This window comes from Apostichopus japonicus, chromosome 21, assembly GCF_037975245.1.
Source record: "Apostichopus japonicus isolate 1M-3 chromosome 21, ASM3797524v1, whole genome shotgun sequence".
Classification (NCBI taxonomy): domain Eukaryota; kingdom Metazoa; phylum Echinodermata; class Holothuroidea; order Aspidochirotida; family Stichopodidae; genus Apostichopus; species Apostichopus japonicus.
In genome coordinates this window covers 1,892,821-1,913,973 of record NC_092581.1, presented here as the reverse complement: position 1 = coordinate 1,913,973, position 21,153 = coordinate 1,892,821, and the positions used below count along the sequence as shown (strand labels likewise).

Here is a 21,153-nt window from a genome sequence, read left to right as displayed (position 1 = left end):
AATCTTGGGGTCATTTTAAGAACCAGTAGTATTTATTAACTGTTTCTGTTTTGTTATTTATTTGATAACCTCAATAGGTTACTGAATAGAAAAAGTCCTCATCACTAATGTAATCCCAGTTATGATTATTATTTTAATTATATATTTTCCCTTTGTAGACTTTTCACTTATTATAACAATTTTCAAACAGGGACCAAAAAATATGATGGTGTAAGATGATGTGCATCATATACAGAGGAAATTTATGCAATGACCGACAAGGCTGTATTTTGTGTTTTTGCTTTAATTATTGATTAATATGTATATAATCATATGCAAAATTTATCATTTTATATATTCAATTGTGCAAAAAACTTGTAGGTGTGTCCTGGTAGGGTAGTCATTCTCTATTCATGAATAGCACCACCTCTAATATAATTAATATTAAATCTGTGCGTGCTAATTTCCATATCTGTATTTTGTAACTTCCAAGCAATAATATGGTCAGATCCGGGCCAAGCCTGCCTGTTTGTAACTTAGATTTGGTGAGGTGTTCCTCTGGTGTCTGATGGGCTTTACTGTAATATTACAATTTGTATATCAAAGTACCAATCAGAGCTCTTTGAATTTTTTTTTTTTTTGGGGGGGGGGGATGGGGGAAGCAAAAGAAATTGAATTTTTCATTTTTGGCTGTTTCAGTGTGTTCTGTGGAGATAACTTTGAATAAGATCCCATTCTTTACTTTTCAAATTTACATACCCTTGAGCTTCTTTAGAGATCCTTCAAATATATATAATTTCTAGTTATCTTTGCAAGCTTGACATGTCTGCAATTTCAGCTTGTAAGCAGGGGCGTAGCGAGCGGGGGGGGTGTGGGGGGGTGTCACACCCCCCCAATAATTTGGTCGCTGTCGGCAAATTTTGGGTCTGTCGGCAAAAGGAGAAAAGGTGAAGAGAGCGGAAGGGGAAGAAAGAAGGAAAGCTGAATAGAGAAAAGGAGAACGGGAGCTTCTTCCGTGCCAAATTTGACTTAAAATATGCACCAGATTGCATCTAAGGACGTTTCAAAACTAAAAATTTTCCAAAGGGGAGGGGGACACCCCCTCCCCTTAGACCCCTCCCCCATTTCAGTCACCACTTCCAGATCCGTCGGCAATTCAAATTTGACTTAAAATATGCACCAGATTGCATCTAAGGACATTTCAAATCTAAAAAATTGCCAAAGGGGAGGGGGACACCCCCTCCCCTTAGACCCCTCCCCCATTTCAGTCACCACTTCCAGATCCGTCGGCAAATCAAATTCTCCACACCCCCCCAACAAAAAACCCTTCGCTACGCCCCTGCTTGTAAGAAATGTCTTGGGTGAAGCAAAATTTTGTACCAAGGCTGCTATCCTGATTTGTTTATTTCTCCTTTCGACACATTATCTAATAACTTTTGCTATCTTCTTTTGTAAATGCAATAACTTTATAAACACCTTGATCATCGCTGAATATTTATTTACCTCTTTATTTTCGTCTTCCATTAATGTAATTCTCAATAGCACACCTTTCATGATATGGTGTGCGTGGGTATTCAGTTTGTATTATAAATACTGTAAGTGACCTGTTCTATTTGAATTTCAAATAATGCACAGAATTCAAGAGGTTGATCAAGAAGTTTTGATGAGGGAGTTGCAAAAGTAGAACGTTGTGGGATTTTTTGCACACCCTATTGTTCCAGTAACACCATTCTCTACACCATACCTTTCTCTACACCATACCATACCATTCTCTACACCATACCTATCTCTACACCACACCTTTCTTTACACCATACCTTTCTCTACACCACACCATACCTTTCTCTACACCATACCATACTCTACCCCATATCATTCTCTACACCACACCTTTCTCTACACCATACCATTCTCTACACCATACCATACCATTCTCTACACCATACCTATCTCTACACCACACCTTTCTTTACACCATATCTTTCTCTACACCACACCATACCTTTCTCTACACCATACCATACTCTACCCCATATCATTCTCTACACCACACCTTTCTCTACACCACACCTTTCTCTACACCATACCATTCTCTACACCATACCATTCTCTACACCATACCATTCTCTACACCATACCATACCATTCTCTACACCATACCTATCTCTACACCACACCTTTCTTTACACCACACCATACCTTTCTCTACACCACACCATACCTTTCTCTACACCATACCATACTCTACCCCATATCATTCTCTACACCACACCTCTCTCTACACCAAACCTTTTCTCTTGGACAGTGTTTAAGATATTTGTACTGTGTATATTAAACAGTGACATCTTCTGTATGAATTTTGAATGATACATTTAAAATGTCAAGAGGTTGATCAAACATATTTTAGTGAGTTGCACAAATAGCATATCTGTGAGAACTTATCCAAGGTTCACTAAACGTTGTCCCAAACTTCGGTTTTGATATTCAACAAAAATGTGACAGGAAATTGCAGTATTTCCAGAAGTACATTTAAACTTAAACAGTTTTCTAATCGTAGCATCGTCTGCAGAGGATGTGACCTGGCATTGAGTTTCCGAGTTGAATGTCTTAAAGCACCAGTGTGTCATGGATGGTAGTGACAATTACAGGACTGTCATCCAGAACCATAACTTTCAGTCTGTTTCAGTAACAGATCTAGGATTATTTGTAAAAGGGCGAGGAGTCAGGAGGGAAGGGTCATCGATAAGGGAATTACTGTGAATTTCCTACGAAAATGGCAGTGCAAAAGAATGTAATAGGTGCAAGTTGAAAAAGAATGCTACATAAATGTCAACTACGAATCTTGTGATAAAAAACTTCGTAGCTAGTTTCAATGCCCCCACCATGGGGGGATACACTCTCCCTCCCCAAGGGTCCTCACCTGGACCTGCCTCTGTGTTTATCGTAAACTGACAGCCCATATTGGTTGCGAGTAATTTTTGCGCTGAGAATGTCATTGCAATACTGTCCATTTCAGGTTGGTGAGATTCACATTTTCGGCATTAAGGATTGAAGTCATCTGTGAATCCCTAGTCTAAATGTGATCTATTTTTATCACATCCTGTCAACAAGATCATGTGCGAAACCAGAAGTGACTTTTCTCTCCGTAATTTATGTCACCATGCCAACCTTTCTCATATTAGGATACCGACTTGTGAAGATAGTCTGTGTCAACATCTGATACGAGACTCATACGGTACGGCGAGTAACGCTGTCAGGATATCATAACTTTCATGTAATCATGTCATAAACTTGTGATAAGGGGGTTGGCAGAGCTGCAATTATAGTTAATTTCAGCATCGGTAGGCGATACATTATGACTGAGGGAGGTGTAAATCTTTAAACTTTTATCGCGCTGTTAATTAATCTCTCTGGCTACAGTACAGTGAGTGACATCATCATCATAGCCAAATTTAGCTAAGAAAAGAGGTGAAAATTTTGCCATTTATTACATCAAGACTTTATTTTCACAATCTCACAAACAGTAAATGTCATTTTCATTGCAAGTTTAAACTTTGTAGTGAGTAGAACAATTAACAAAATTCAATAATCAACAAAAAAGAATGAAAATTAAATGAATATTATAGATATCATATTTTGATTACAAAGAAGCAAAATAGAAATTTAAGAGAGTACCAATAATTTCATATTTATTTTAGCAACAGACATTACCTAGTAATAGATGTAACTGGGCAAAGAAAGTTACCTGAATAAAATAATAATCAGCTTTTTCTAAGTACACAGGAACACAGGCACCAACATTATGAGATTTATTCCACAAAGATCACATATTAAATTTGACTGTCTATGTGGTAAGTCTACAATAGATTCAAGCCCACTGTGGTTGTTTCCTTAATATTGTGTAGACTATGAAAGACAATTGGAATGGTAGTGGTATTAATTGGTAATGCTAAATGGTATTAATTGGTATTAATTGGTAATGCTAAAATTTTGTAATACAAAAATAACCTTAATGAAATAATTTTATAAATAAAATGTAGAAACAAATTTACTATTGTACAGATATGAATTTTGAGTAAACTTTGTCAAATCAAGGTTTTTTATCAATAATTTCTGTTCAACTTTGGACTTCTGGCTGATAAACATCTTTGGAAATATCATTTTTCGGATTTTCTTTTAACAAGAATTGCTTAATGATGAACGATTAATTAAACTTCAGTTAAAGCACACATATTGTTACTTGTATAAGAATGAATATTTTTGCATGTATTTGATATAAATACACAATAGGTAAAAGCAAGATGATGATGACCTAAAGAAACAAACATTTGTGAATACTGCTGCATGATCTACAAGTTATTTTTATTGCACAGTTTGAGTAAAATTGTTATTATTTCAACTTTCAGTTTGAGTAAAATTGTTATTATTTCAATACAATCTAAAGAAAAACAGTGTTGCTGGTTGATGTCTGATAGCAAAAAAAATTGTTGTAGGTAAGATAACCAAATCTAGTTTCTTGATATGATACCTAGCACTGCAACAAGCTATTCCTACCTAAAAGTGAATAAACCAGCTTTCTTCTAGGTTCCATTTATGGGGAACAACATTGCTCACATCCATGCCTGTAGCTCATCAAATACAGGCTCTGTTAAAGGTATCGTAACTTTTTCACTGAGGTATATTAATGCCAGGAGTATTTGAGTTGCATCAGGTTGAGAGGCGTAGATCAATGGTCATCTTTTCATGCAGTTCTTGAGGTCTGACAAACTGTAGGCAAAGATGGGTGACAACAGGTGAAAAATTACTACTGTTGTCAAAACCGAGAGCATGGGTGCAAATATGAGTTAACTTTCAAAACCTCATAAGAAACTGTTCAGAATTGTTTTGTTTTGAACAGTTCACAACATATTATTTGGCATGATACACATGTCTTTGGGAGATCATGTGTTTTCACAATCATGTCAATTTGGGTCAGGCGTCAAGAGCCAAAGTTAGGCCTCAAGGACAATTATGTCACCCTCTTCTTGAAGTTCTATTTTTAAATTCATGGAACATTTGTGGGCATATGATGAAAATTATTTTATTTTGATTACTTATTATTATTAATCGTGTTGCACAGGCCCCTTACCCCACCCTGGGTCCTGGTGCTCACCCCACCCCACCCATCTCCTTATTAAACCTGATTCCTGGAAATGACTGAGCAATTGTATATTTTAATTCAACATTTTGGTATCATTCCTTTGTCTTAACATTTAAAATCCTACTTATTTAAGACAGCAGTTTGCAGTTTACATTAAATTACCACATATGTTGGATACTGCACTTATTTCAACTTGGTTGAAACAACTTAAACAGTCTGAACATTTTGTTGAAAATTGTAAATCCACCCGGATGCTAACGAAAGAAAGAACAAACGGACGGAAGAAAGAAAGAAAGAAAATCCTGCTGAGGAAACTTACTTTGATGAAGTCCTGGTATCCCATAATTCCCTTCTCATCTAAGTCATCTCTCTGCAGTACCCTCTGAACAAAAGCCACTATCTGAGCATCGGATAAGGCCGGGTTGAAGATACTTTTGAAAAGGCGGAAGAATTCATCGAACCTCACGTGACCTTCGTTGTGGATATCCAGAGATTGAAACAAAGCTGTATAAGAAATTTATGAAGAGTTAACACATTGGTAAGAACTAAGGCAACCTTCAGTGTTTAAATGTCCTGATGTGTTTAAAAGACTGAAATCAACATCAAAGGTAAAATTATGAAGCGGGGACAAATGTGTAAGGGGGGTGGGGGACGGTTTGACAGATGGTGAATCTTTCAAGCTACAGCATGCATGGTGTTTTGCATCACTGCAGTCAACCAACCTCCCTGCAGTTTTATCAAAAGTCACTTTTGCATGTGTATACTTTCTCTTCCCATATATAAATTAACTATGTTTTGCCCATACCCCCACCCTCTCTACCCTGGTATCCTCATTCCCCTCCATACTTGCATTGTTACCTCATTGTTCTCCCCAATCCCCTCCCTCATTGTTTTCCTTCTCATCTACTTTTAGTCAAATCATTCTCATCAAAGAAAGGTAACTAAAAACATATATTATATAATATATAAAGGTTTAATATCCTAATTAAGCCCAAGAGCACTTTAAATTCCGAGGACATCATTCTTGCCATCACAAAACTGAATAATTACATCATTAGCTTTTCTTCCTGCATTACAAAAAAGTAATTTATGTTAAAACCAAAATAACCTTACACATTGTCAATCTTCATGAGCTATGATGGGAATTACGACACATTTTTCCATGACAGATGTCTGTTGTTTTGATTTTCATCACACGTAATGCCTGACTGGGAATGGACGTCCAGGGTGGCCTTGCGACGCTCACGGCAAATCTCACCTTGAACAGTCTGTGACAGTATTAGCATCCTTACAAGCAACATATATGTGAAGGACAAACTGGGTTCTGTAATACAGACTGCTAAAGATTTCAATCAGATTATGCCAAAGAGATTCTGCAGGTCATAATATTAAACGGCGCAATGCCTTTGTCTGTTTCGAAATGGAGAGCAGAATTGAAAAAGAACGTGCTGCAAAGTACCTTCATTAATATTCAGAACCAAATTGCTTTAGTAGAGCATAATTTTGTTGTTGATTAAGTGATTCTACTTTGCATTTTGGCCTTTGAAGTTTTGATGCATGTACCAAAAGGGTAGCGGGAAATATGGGTTGAAGTGAGAGGGATGGGAAAATGTTGCGTGGGGGGGGGGGATTTTCTTGCTTTTATTCTTTCTCACTTAGCCCCTGCCGGTAGGTTCAAAATTTCTTACAATTTTCCTGCATTTATTATTTAATGTCTTTCTCTAAAAAAAAAAATCTGCATAAAAATGTGATATTACTGACCTTTACTTTTCTCTTGAAAAGTCGCCTTGCTACTCAAGACCGATAAAAGCAGCAGATAGCTCTCAGGGTGAATTTTACGTTTGCCATCTTTAAGATACGACCAAGTCAACCTTCTTGCAAATGGACTGCCGCTTAATTCGGGTGAATTCAGCAGCACGTCTATGGGTATACCCCCGGAGCCATTTGGAGATGTGTCATAGTTTGCATACCGTTGCAGCAAGAGTTTGATTTCTTTTTCATCGACTGAAAATAAGAACATTTATCATGAACATTCAATAGAGAGATACAATCATGATTAGTGGTGAAAGTTTCTGTGACAGGTGGAACAAGGTTCACAGAGTGTTTTTCTGGAAGTAGGGTCCACTTGATGGTAGTTTGTACAGAGCTATGTATATGATTTACAGTCAGTTGGATGAATAATTAATGTTTTGGCTATTTCCGGCTATTTTATTCTTGTTTCAAGTTTGTAAAGAAAATGCAACCAAGAAGAGTGGATTACATGTAGGATTTAACATCTCCTTCACATTTCTGTGTGACTCTCATGAGGGGGGGGGTGGGGGGATGGCAAATAGGGGGCCATCCAGACCTTGGTCCTGCTTACCCTTGATCATGACATGTATGACATTCCAATTTTGAACTTGCTATAATTTTGCACAATTCTGTCAGAATGAGACTCTTAAAACTATTAAATCCTTTTCAAGTGGCTGGCATCTCAAAATACTTTATTAGAATACGGTGTTTGTGATGTTGCTCATGAAGGAAATGAACTACTCACAAGTGTTAAGGAAGCATTAAAACTAATCTATTTCTATGCTCTAATGAGGTTTAATGAATGTACTGTCCTTTTATTTTGTTTTCTTTTTAGTGCAAAATTATTAAATTTGACTGTGGTTTGTGCATTTTGCAACCTTTTGGCAGCAAGATTACTAGATTTAACTTAAAAAAACCGATTACAAAAGGTTGCGTTTATGCTGTTACCGTACGATTTTCACTCAAGAAACACTTGATTGTACAGAACAATTCGGTCCTGCACGAAGCATTGAAGGTTGTGCGTTTGTGGACTAATATGAACATCCCAAGAAGGGGATGTCTCAGGCCCTATTTAAAGCTAAATATAGTCCTAGTAGAATACCATCATCTTTGATGCATTTATTTATATATGAAATGGGAACTATTTTCTTTGGTAAAGCATAGTAAAATGAAAGGGAATTGCTGCATAAAGCGCCAACTTGTTACACAAACGGATCCTGTGTGCTGCTGTTCCTGTGTACACAGAGAAATCTGCCATTATAATTGGTAGACATTTCTTAAACCTCAAACATCTCATCTCACACTAAATGACTATACCTGACATATAAATGACTCCCCATGATCAAACAGAGACCATTTAACGACAAAACATAAATACTTGCAATGCGTTTTTTCCTCAAGTTCCTTCACTTTTTCTGGGGTGAGAGTAGCCACCTGATTTCCCTTAGAATGAATAGAGAATGAAATGAATATTATACATCAAAATGTCACATGAACAGAACAAGACTGTTGAAAAGTTCTAACCAGATTGGTATGCTTGGTTTCAGATAGCATGGAATCTTTGATTTTTTTCTTGTTACAACATGCATTCGCATGTCTATTAATGGCAACTGCTCTTACTTGCTGATATTTTGTGTTGCCATTTATCAACAAGCTATTGACTTCAAAGATTTGGACAAATTTCTTTACAAATTTGACATAATTAGTTATATAATTGAAGCAAATTTGGTCATTAATGCACTCTCAGATCTGGTCAATGGTGTACACTAAAGTACATTATGTACATTAAAGTACACCAGAAATGCCTTTACCCTTTTGACTTTCTGGGAAACCCATGGATATTTGCAGAATTATCACAATTTTTTTTGAAGCCTCATGTCTCTGATAACACTTAAACAAAAGTGCAAGTATATAGGAGCTACGCCACAGAGCACTTTACAGGTATATCTCTTTGTGGGTTTAGAATATGAGGAGATAGAGGTCCAGTATGTAACAGTTTCTGGCTATGTTGACAGGTGAAAGGCCACAGCATAGGCCTAGTATTATATTTATTTAGGTCAAGGCCTATGTTTATTGTTACTGTAATGCTGCCGAAGGCCTCGACTATATATGCAAAAAGTTAGTTTCCTTTAAATACTAACGAAGTCAAATCACTTATGCTCGAATAGGCCTATAAGTATAACGTTAGTATTTTTTTTAAAAATATGCTGAACAGTAACACTTTCAAGTTCAACGAAAGCAAAGCAGGCTGCTGCCTCCCTGTATTACCATACTATAATCTTGTGATTCAATTTTCACAACGTGAATCTCAAAGTAAAGACTTTGTAAGCAAGCATCGGCTACATAGTCGTGAAATATTAATCTACAACTGACAGAGATTAAACAATTTCTTCTTGAATTAATCTGTGGCAATTTTACAAGTAGTGCCTAAGTTGCACACAAGCTATCCGTGATTTCCCATCCTCAGATCTTGAACTGTCATGCAGATTGCATATTGTTGTCAAGTAAAATGAGCCAATGTAAACAATATTGCCGATTTACTAAAGTGAAAGAAAAGAAAGTTAATATAGCTATATTTTACACTAAAAGTTCTTAATATTAATATGTTGTCTAAATAATATTTTTAAAAGTATTATTAGATATTTGTGCGAGATATTTTCAAACACCTTGTATCCTACTGAAGATATAATATTTTCTTCACACCACGATAATAATGAGTGAAAGGTCGACTGGCAAACTTTACATCCGGGTGTTTTGTGGCTCATGAATATTTACAAATTACAGACCAATTTTTAGATCGGGAGCATTTTAGAGCTACAGTCGGGGATGTTTACCATGGAATTATTCTTTTTCTTTGAGGATTTTATGGAAATATAATCTATCACAATGAAGCGTCTACCATTTAGGAAAGTTATCGATAACCTAGCCGGTTCTAGCGGGAGTTCATCCTCGAAGAAAGAAGCAGAAATTAATGAATCTTTGAGCACAGATGACTTCACTGCATGCAAGGTAACGTAGTAGCACTGACAGGGACCATCTGGTTGCTGCTGAGCACAATATTTACCTTCACCATCTGTAACATGAACATGTATGAATGGCCCAACCCTCGCAATAATATTACTACCATGTACATAGTCGCGTTTCATAAGTTATTTTTATTCAGTTGCAAACTCGATTGGCATTGCTTGTGTATTTCATGTTTTGATGAATCAGTTACCAGTGAATGTCGTAGCAATTTGATCATAGTTTGCACGATTGTATTATCAACAGATTTTACACTCAATCACTCAACTTGTCAGGCCCTGGGATTCAGACGTAGGCCTAGCCTAAGTAGTAGTCGGAATATCACTAAGTTTGGTCTTGCCTTTTAATAGTTTGTCAATATTGACACCATCTAATAAGTCACCTAGCGTTGCCAAAGACCTCTCCCTTAGCCTAATATTCTAGGTTGCTTGGTGTCAACAAGCAAGGTAAAGCAGGCCTAGGCTTCAGTATATCAATTTTAACCAGGTGTCAGTGACAGGCAGTTAGCCAGTGGCCTTACAAGTTTACACTTGGAATAATAGCCTACAACTCAAATCACTACTAAACTGTAGTCTCAAAATAGAGTGGATTGATTGTATTTTGTATTGCTTTGCAAGTGGTTTATAAGTTAAACCCATTATGTAAGATTCTAAAGTCTTTGTTAAAATTGACTCTTTTAAGTCTGTTGATTAATTTTCATAGGTGTGTTTCAGTGGGACCTGGGCACAAAGCTTTGTACATGTGCAATCATGTAAATAGCCAACAATGATTTGCCTTACCAAAAGGTCTGGTAAATGGTAAACATCTCTCCTCAAGCCTTATTTTCTGCACCTTGATAATACTGATTGCCTCTGCAGTCTGCAATAACATTTCTTGAGGGACATGTTCAAAATTAGTGAAGTCAAATTGAGGGTAACTTAAAAACAGTGCATTGACAGGTTGGTTGAAATTGATGCAGTTCTAAGAGGTACTACACCCATCCTGAACCAAGATCTTCCTCTCTAAGCTCAAACGGTAAATATCCTTACTGACCCTTAACAATTTGGCATCTGTGAATTCTTGCAATGTTTTGTATTTTAATTTAACAGATGCCAGATTGTTGGTGAAACTAAAGCATTTAAATGTTTTCTGTCTGCAATTATCAGGTCAGGAAATGCCAAGGTTATTTAAACATACATGTTTGTGACTTTACTGTACAGACCTTCTGTACAGAGACAATTGATAGAGCTACAGTACATTAGAGATATCTTCCAAATGGGAAGTTCGATTGGTGTGATAAGCAGAAGATTTTGTCATTGTGTTGGGTGGGGTGATGAATGTGTATAGTAACATTGCATACATGTATACCAAACTTTGCATACAGTATATTGTGGCACTGATACTAGACACTATAGAAATTGTTGTGTGTGAAGGTCAAATTTGTTGCCACGTTTGCCAACCCAATTTTAATCAATTATAAGGTACAGACTTGATGAAATCAACGAATACTTGCACAGTGCAGGAAGGAAATCCCAGTTTTGTCTTGGGAGGCACTTTCACAAATTAATGTACACCAATTTACCCGGAATCATACCATAAAATTTAATGCAACATGTGCAAATTTAGGGAAAGTTTACCAAGCTTCATCTACTTTGACTCAGGAAATTACAGTACCTTTGACCTTTAAAAGAACATGTTTGCTAAGAAGAAATGCAAAAATGAGTGCAGTAAAGATCATAAAATCAGAAATTTCTTTGATCAACATAAATTGATGGAGAATGAAGGAACTGTAATATTAGTTTATTTATCAAGTTTCTTGAGTGGGAAACACATTTGATTCCTTGCCAAAGGCATTTCAATGTGTCTGCACTGGTGTACTTTACATGTAGCAAGCTTGTTAAAATGTGTGTTTGGAAAAGTTTGTGACACCCTGGCTCGTAAACCGATAACCCCCAAAAATACAGGATGGTTTAACTACATGTGATATGTGAACAGTGGATCAATCTTGGTGAATACAAGAAGCCTATCTTATAAATTCGTAACTAAGGTAAACATTTATTTCTGGGCAACAGAGGTCATAGCTTGCATTCCTTGTTTACAAATGTTCAAGATAAAACTTATTGCAAAATTTGGATGAACTCTGTACTTGGTTTCTATCCACATAGGAAGGCAGATGGTTAAAGGTCAAACAGGTGAAAAAGTCTGAAAACTTTGTTAGCATGAATTGCTTCCTCTATTAATCAGTAATCCTTGGATGAACTTTAGACTTGGTCCTGTCAAACATAATGTTGAACATTGTGCAAGAACTTTGCTGGTCACTTTAAGGGTCATCAGTATAGGCCACAAACATTATGGTGCTGACAATTGCTAGACATTTTCAACAACAAAAATGCAGTACTTCCTCAGAGGTTCTGATCCTCCAAAATTATTCCTAGCCATTGTGGATGGTCAAAATAGTCAGTGAAATGCCCCAGGTGTCAGTGTGAATATTAGGTTTTAGAGTAACGACAGTAAACTGCTTCTTGAAATTTCAGCATGGAATGACCATATATATATCTGAGTTTCTAGCTTATTTGGGGACAAATGCTGATGACCTTTGAGCCATTAATAGAATTCATTGAAAATCTTGTGCCCAGTGAAATTAAGTTATGTATACATATATACAGTAAATTGCTCTCCTTCAAAACATCTCAAGGCCTCACTTAGCCTGTTGACATTTTGGTTGAAGAGTGTGACATCAAGGAAGTTGAGCATGAATACTGCATGTGAATACAATTCTATTCACCAAACATACTCAACTCACCTACAGTGTACTTATTGGTGTTCTATTCACCAAACCTACACATCTCTCCTACAGTGTACATACTGTATTGGTTCCGTTGTTCTTTGTCACTTTGCTACATTTCTTTCAGACAAATCTCCTGTTCAGACTCGAACCAAAATTTAAGAGCTGGTCGGCCAAGGGTTAACCAGAAAATGAATTTGTTCTTTAGTGTTAGACTATATATTGCTGACCTGATCTTCTACAGTTAGTACACATATTAAGCATATTGCTTTTACCTATACAATGTACAGTACATCAGTAACATGCTACTGAATATAGAGGACTTAGAGATGTGTATGGATATAATGATGCATGATTGAAGCAGGTTTTGCTCCTCATCATGTTTATTTTAGGATACAACTAGATATCATTTACGTCAGAGCTGTGCATTAAGTAGTCTTTAATATCATTCTTTCCTGAAGGTGATCATATGTGCATGAAATTTACATTTATCAGTGTTTTTCATGTACAGTACAGTCATATGACATATATTTATCCATACATGTGCACACTTACAGTGCAGTAGTCTATGAATGATGTCACTTATCAGATCTATACATGGAACTAATTTGCCTGCACGAATTAAAAAGAGAAGCATTTAAACGGATGTACTGTAATCATGTACTTATCACACACAGACCAGTAAATAATAGGATATAACTTTAGTGTAGTGTTGATGTCATATAGTCCAACAGAAATGAAAAAAAAAAATTATGAGTTAAAGATGGCTAAATTGATGATGACATCGACTAAATGTTAATGATGTAATCCAAACATTTTATTTCTTCAAAAAAAAAAGAAAAACAAACACAAGAACAAGAACAAACAGAGCACCCTTGGATGACATTTGACAGCATTTGTCTTAGACAAAATTTGCATCGATAACATCCTATTCGAGGACACAAAAGTCTAAAATGTCTTCCCGTTGAGTTTGTGATGCATTAGAAGACAACTGATGTAAAGGTCTGTTCGTTAGACTTAGTAGTCCAGCCATTTTATTTGACCTGCCTGAGATGTTTATACAGGGTGACATTTCCCAGTAATAGAAGAAATTCATTCAAGCCCGATAGCAATGTGTTTGATGGTTCACAACATATATATATCAGAATTTTATTTTTATGCCTTAAAATCCCCCATTAATATCAGCGATGCATTGTATGTATTCTTTCAGTTGAACTACAATAAGAAGAAAATTTTACCTTCAGTTGAGGGAATATTTTATACAGTATTGCATGATTGCAAAATGCTATATACACTACAGAATGGTCAAGTTGCACTGTACAAGTGTAAAGATACAAAGTATAACAGTGTTCTACGCAGGAACTATGGTACTAATCAATGAGATGCAATTTGGAAATGCTACACTATATTTGAATGTCACTAAATTATTCCGGGCAGTTTAAGGTTACAGATAGATATTCCTGGGCTTCTGTAGCACAGTATGAGCGTGTCAGGTAGTTGTAAGTTCCATCATGAAACTGTGTTAAATGTTAAGTACTGTACTGTTTATATAATGGAGGTGTCACTACCGTACATAGCAAACTGATGTATCAACCCTGCATGCTGTACCATATGAAACTATATGTTGTTTCCCTGTGTTTCTTCTTTGGTAGTGTCACGGTAAAAACAGTGACCTGTCACTCTTCAAATCAGTGACCTGTCACTCTTCAAATCAGTGACCTGTCACTCTTCAAATCAGTGTCAGCTGTAATTGCAGCTATTTGATTTTTTTTATAGTTTTTTTAAAGGAAAATCGATGCTTTTCGATCCCTAAATCCCACAGCTACTATACTATGTGCAGGTATTTTGGACGTGAGTACAGTGTAGTGGAAGACAAAAGTTATAAAGTTGTATGATTTGTTCATGAATTCTACCTGAATAAGTGTCTCTGGGTACACCAGTTGAAGTCATTACATATATACGTACTGTACTGGCTTCATGAACTTTCATTCAGTAAAAGAGCTCTAGAGGGGGGGGGGGGGGGGAATTAAGAAATAGATGGTAACTGTCTTTTATAGCTTTACCAATTTCAATCTTGTTACAGTATCATAAGTTATGTATGATGGTAAATTTTGTGAGACTCAAGTAAACAAAACTAAACAAAACAAAACAATGAAACTAAATATTTTATTGAATTTGTCACATACTGGAAGAACTGTGCGTGTACAGATAACATACCATACTCAACTATGAATGAAATATACCAATAAAATATATATATTAACGTATGTTATATTAGTCCTATAGCAGTAAAAGGTGTGCAAATGAATAACAGTTATAAAACCCAGGATGATTCATTAATTTTCATGTAGAGTAGAAAGGGCACCATTCAATTCCTTGTGTCTAAATTTATGCTAAGAATTGCTAAGGATTTCATAATATTATATTTTACAGGAGTGCAATTCCCCCCCAAATTATATTTTGTCATCTGTTATATCGATCATGGGGGTCCATTAGAACTTAATGGTTTGATACTGTATTGAATGCCTGAGTGAGGGAAAATGCAATTGAGCGTTGATACTTATATGCTTCATGAAGACTCGGTTCATTAATGAGTGACCGTTATGTGAGTAACTTGACTACCTAGTAATTAAATATTTGCCAACAAAATCGAGCAAAAGCTATAAAATTATACTTTAATACCTTTATAACTGTATCTAGATCAAAGACAGTTTGTAATGCCTATCATTTACTATCATTGAGATATGTATAGTACATACATGCATTTAAAAGTTCTTTGCAATAAAGCAGTGATATTATAACCATGTTACCTATGATGAAACAATGTTAACAGGTCATTTGATCTTTTCTTTCGGTTCACAGGTTGTTCGCCATGGATTCCCTTTCGAGCCCACTGCTCTTGCATATGATCCGGTTCAGAACATCTTAGCTATTGGATCAAAGAATGGATCGTTGAGGATGTATCCTTTTCACTCTGCTGTACATGTAATCATGTTTGTTCCATTCACGTCGCAAGGATAGGGCATGAGGGAAGGGGCCAAGGGGGATGAGGGAAGGGGTGCATATAGGGCTTACTTTCAGCTCCTGCTCTCAGGTGCAGTGTGTTGCAAATTCGGTCGATGCCAATGTGACCCTCCTTTCATTCTCTCTCCAGGTTACTTGTTCACATTTCTGTAGAACTTTGGTTTTTGACCTGAACTATGTTTCAGAAGTAGTGTTTGCATGTTTAAATACAGTGACCAGATTTTGGTTTGTAATCACGTGCCTAGGAATATCATTACGGCTCTGCACACACTATAGGAATCAGAGCTATTTATGCTAATTTAATTGTTGTATATTGGACAATTTTGGCCAGGACACAAGTACAAATTTACTTTAACCGAAAGAAAGTTTAAAAGCTCTTTCATTTTTGTTGAACAATATCACCCTTGTTTTCTTTTACTAAATGCAATTTCCCTGAAATATATCTGTTTATCTACTTAAGGGTTAATTAAATAGTAAGTCATGAGTTTCTTCAATTTTTATGTTTTTATTATTTTTACTTCCCCTGTGTCCTGTCCTGTCCTGCCATCATATTAATAATATATATGCTGAGTTCTTTGTTTATCTATTTTTTCACACCCATTGTTTAATCAAATTGAAAGGCATCAATTTGATTAATGGGAGGAGACAAATGGTAAACATGACAACCTTTTTTTTGTGATTTTGTTCAAGTTTAAGCATTGATCTGCTGTTGCAGACAACTACAGTATATAACAGGACAACGTTTCATGATTCAAGTTGAAGTTGAATACTCAGTCTGTCTGTGTGATATTTCTTATTTTACCTACTGTGAGAAATGGGAGGAGGTTGGGGGAGGTGGTCCTGGCTTGGAACGTTAGACAAATTTAATCTTTGCTCCTCGCTTACCTGTCTCCCCACAACCTTAGGGACAGAAGATACTCTAGTACTGTAGCTAGTTCAGTCAATTTACAATGCATTTTGCGACAGTATTGCTAACTTGTGTTACGCTGTTACCAAAAAAAAAAAAAAGTTACTTTATTTCTTAATTTTCCTCATAAAGAAACCTCTGTACATACTTTAGTAAAAAAAAAAAAATTAGTAAAAAATGGAGAAATTGGCTACAAACAATGCAGAAAAATAAACAAAACTGTCATTGGATATTAATTTAAGTGGATAATTAAATCCTGAACTACCGTAGAACTGGTGTGGTGGAGAGTGTTAACCATGCAGTTATGGAGATAGTATCTGTCACATTGACGTTGTACAGATCGAACAGTTCTTACTGTAAACTCAATCTTGCCTACAGGGCTGTGAACATATGCTACAACTAGTACAGTATGTATGTAGTACTGGGCTTAGTCTGGACTGTTTACTCTACAGGTCTACTGTGCTTATATTTCCAATTTACTGTACCACTCCCCTCATTTTATTTACACACTCTGTATTGACTTAGATACAACAGGTTGAAAAACCAGAAGTATGCAGTCAGTTAAAAGGTCAAAGGTCATAACATGAAAAGTCTGAGGGATATTTGCTTTGCTTGTAATATAATGAGGTCTGCAAATTAGACATGCATCAATGGTAGTGACAAATGTATAAAGTAAGCTGCCTGTGTGCACTTGTAAGTTAAAACAGACTCTATGATAGAAACATATATAGTATAGGTAGTTTTTTTTTCAGCAGTTTCAATTAAACTGTTTTTTGACATGTAAAATAATTTGAATAATTTTAGGTTTGCTTTGTTGACTTAAATTCTTTAATTCTTCTGTTCATTGTTTTTTGTATATATTTCTGATTTGACTTTTTTTTCTCCAGTTTTTAAGGGAGTGAATTCTTCGACAAGCCCCTCAGTTTTTTTTTTTATAGTTTTACTTTCCATCTACTTTATTGCTGTTCATATTAGTAGTGATGGCTTACTTTTGAACCAAAGAAATATATATAGTAACCTTTGGATCGAAACAAAACAAGAAAACAAGCATTTCATTGGAATCCTGATTAAGTACATTAGAACACAGTAGATTTTGATGGAAAGGAACTGTAATTTTTTTTTTTTTTCATAATAATAATACTCACATACTTTGTGTGTATTTTATTTTATTTAACAGAATTCTGCTGTTTACAATATAATCGTATCGTCCTCAGAGTATGACGTCATCCTCGGCTGTTTGCCTGATCGTTAAGGAAGTAAACAACTTTTTTTTGCGTTTATACGAGGAGTAAACGTTTGAATTCTTTGAAACTGCCATCCAGCTGAATTTAACATGCCAGATATATACATCTGTCAACCGATAACTCAGTCAGAGCATAACCCAGAAGAAGGAACAACTGTATTTTTTTATTTTTTTATAGTCTAAACAAGAGGAATGAACTTTCCGCCGCAAACCCATCGTAAGTGTCACGATTTCTGCAAATCAGTCAATCTAACGCAGATGAATCATATCTTTCAGCGTGTCAGTTGTATCTCCACATGTGTACGTAGTTCGTAGATTTTGATGTTTACTTTATGGTTTCCATGGTAACGCTCTGGGCCTGTTGACAGGATGCCAGGCCTGGATCGAAATTTCGGTGCGAGTAGAACACGGAGAGCATTGCGTCAAATAGGAGATTGCATACAGAAAATGTTCGAGATCCAGATTTTACTCTGAGATTTCAAATCCGGACATTTATGAAATGGATTTTCTGAGTTTGATTCCACACAGCTTTTAACGCTTCCCATTTTACTTCCCCTCCCTAAATGAACATTGATTACTGTATAATCTGCTGGTGGAGTTTCATGAAAAAATTTTCTGGAAATATATGAATAATTGTAGAATTTGTTTTACACACACCTTAGTAACATGGCTTTTGTCATTATCTTAATCCTCTCGTTTCTACAACAGATGTTGCAAGAAGTATATAAATTAACCAACAACAGTGCAATTTGGTTTCTATGGATGCGTTTGCAAAAAGAAGTGATTATTTTTCAGTGACCTTTGACCTTTCTTTAAAATGCAGGGCAATTTTTGCTCTGAATAGAAGATAATTCTGCATTTTAATGAGATGTAAAATTACCACATGTGACTTGTGGACTGAATGTGTCTGAAAGCATGGATGTGGTGTTTTGATTTGGGCCGTATTTAAACTGCTTGTGTTGTTCATCCATTACTGTATACATACATGTGCTATATACACCATGAACTGCAGGGTATAATGCCATGTTTACATTTTGACACGTGGCAATTTTGTGGATTAAAGTGTTTGTTTTTTTCATTATAAAAATATTGGATAACATCTACTGTAGGGTTCTGTGTGCAAAATTTGCTAATTTACTTACCCGTCTTAACTCTCCTTAAAGCACATTCCCATCTACCTTAAAGCCTAATAACCTGTTTGCACATCATTTGCATATATTTATTTTGTGATGTAAATTGACCAAGGTTTGGATGGCATTTTGCGATACGAATCGAAATTCAGTTATTCCCTGAATTGGAAATGATCTTGATGCATACAGTAAACATATAAAGATGTAACCATGTGTACATAGATATCAGGATATAGCTGATTTCACTGACATATTCTGAGACTGTAAAACTAGTCTGTCCTGTGCAAAGACCAGCATCTCATCAACATAATCAAACAAGTCCTTGATATCACTCGCTTGTCAAAACCAACCGTAGACACATACAATCAATGCTCGCTTCCTCGCTAAACCATCTTTTTTTAGCAACATGCTGATAAAAAGTCAAAATCAAGCTAACACCTCACCATCCTTATCCTGTGAAAGATCATTAAGATCCTGTGGACATTCCACTCGACACACCTTCCAGTCGGCCTGCCGCTCTCTCGAAGGTTGGCAACTCCAAACCTCATCAAGTGGGGAAAATGACAATCTGATATGATGATGCTCATTACAGTTTTCCAGCCAAACTCCAGTTTCATCAAGAACAGGTGACCTTGACGTGTTTTGTAGTTGTGTATGATCAACCCCTGGAAATTCTTTTTTCTCTTTCCTTCTTATTTTTTCTTTCTTTCTTCCTTTTTTTCTATCTTTCTCTCTCCCTTTAGCCATGTATACATGTGGGTGCCCATTAACACTGCCGTCTAGCCTAAACTGCCTCGTAACTAACATATGCTTGCGACGACGTCACCGCGGCTTCGTAGCGTAGGTCTAACCGGGAAGGAAAGATCTCCTCAACACATGTAGAATTTTTTAATTTACAGACAGAGTGCATGGGTTTTTTTACTGTGTCCACTGCGCGGGAATGAACACTCGCGCGCTCACTCAGGTCAATTTTTTTTTCGGTTTTTTTTTTTCATTAGGTTTGTCGACGTCGTCGTAGAGGAAGAAAATTTTTGGCCATTCATTAATGACAATGGGATGGGAAAGGTTTTTCTGGATGGTGAATTATCAGGCATTTTTTGTTGTTGTTCAATTTGCCGCTGTCAGTTTGCATAAATTTGTGAAATACTAAACGGGTTTCTCCAATTGATTTGTCATTTGGTCGCGGCTGTAAACATTTTACATCGGTCAAAGTGACAGGGTGTGTAGGCAGCGCTTATAGTGCTGTGATGTTCAGTCTGTGCTTTGGTCGTTATTGACGAGTACGCGGGTACTGCATGTGGAAAATTGAAGAGGGTGTAAACTGATTTATTCTGTCAAGTTGGTTTACTGAATAATATTAATTTTCATCCTTTGAAATTATTGTAAAATGCTATTTTTATTGTGGGTGTTGGGGGTTTAAAATAGATGTCGGCTAATGAAATTATATTAATTATCTTTAATATAATTATAAAATTTAGGGGATTATCTTTATGAGGTAATTACAGTCAACAAGAAATTGGTAAACAACCTAGAAATTTAGTCAGGTTACGAAAGTTTGACCGAAAAGTCTTAAGTGTTATACCAGGGTCAAAATGTGACCAAACGAGACAGTATAAATGGGTTTAAACCAGGGTCAAAAAATGTTTAATCAAAAGGAGTTATTCTGCCATGTTTTACGCAGGGAATGAAATATTAAAGACACAAACGGTCCAACCATCATCTTACAGTAGCCGAACGGAGAAATATGCAAAAGAACAAACTCCACCAAAACAGCTAAGAAAAATCATTTTTCTGCTTTGGAGATATCCTAGTCTAATTTTTTTTCTTGTAGCTGTCATTTGTAAATCTGTGATGTCATAGTGCCGCTAGAATCGGAAATCTTTTTATCTTCTCTTTGTCTTTTAATATTTTTTGAGGTAAAATGTCAACCGTCTTGCCACTGATTTTCCATGCCATCATTATGTCATGTTAAAAGGTTCAATATTTTAGACCTAGATTTGGCAAAAAACCCAATCTCGATTGCAGAAAACAAAATTTTGTAATAACGAAAAAACCTATAAAATTGAAGCACATGTGGCTCAATGATGTCATATTTAGTCTTGATCAAAGTCTTCAGTCTGTGTGTGTGTGTGATTCAACCAACAACAACTG

At 36.0% G+C, this 21,153-nt stretch overlaps 2 protein-coding genes across 10 annotated transcripts in view; one reads left to right on the top strand and one right to left on the bottom strand.

Moving 5' to 3' along the window:
• Window positions 1-611: 611 nt before the first annotated feature.
• Window positions 612-9,423, bottom strand: LOC139963289 (calcineurin subunit B-like). Its single transcript, XM_071963960.1, has 5 exons — window positions 9,179-9,423; window positions 8,293-8,353; window positions 6,881-7,123; window positions 5,439-5,623; window positions 612-4,746 (listed from the first exon to the last, which is right to left on the bottom strand). Exons 1-5 carry the CDS (start codon window positions 9,179-9,181, stop codon window positions 4,687-4,689), a joined length of 552 nt encoding a protein of 183 aa, XP_071820061.1. The 5' UTR covers window positions 9,182-9,423; the 3' UTR covers window positions 612-4,686.
• A 257-nt stretch (window positions 9,424-9,680) lies between these two features.
• Window positions 9,681-21,153, top strand: part of LOC139963286 (syntaxin-binding protein 5-like) — a 96,766-nt gene continuing 85,293 nt past the window's right edge. For 5 of the 9 annotated variants that reach the window (XM_071963953.1, XM_071963952.1, XM_071963951.1 and 2 more), the window contains exons 1-2: window positions 9,681-9,919; window positions 15,561-15,658. In XM_071963953.1, the coding sequence (XP_071820054.1) occupies window positions 9,797-9,919; window positions 15,561-15,658 (221 nt within the window). In that variant the 5' untranslated portion in view covers window positions 9,681-9,796. The remainder of the gene's footprint in view (window positions 9,920-15,560; window positions 15,659-21,153) is intronic. The other 4 variants (XM_071963957.1, XM_071963956.1, XM_071963955.1 and 1 more) reach the window with 1 other exon arrangement.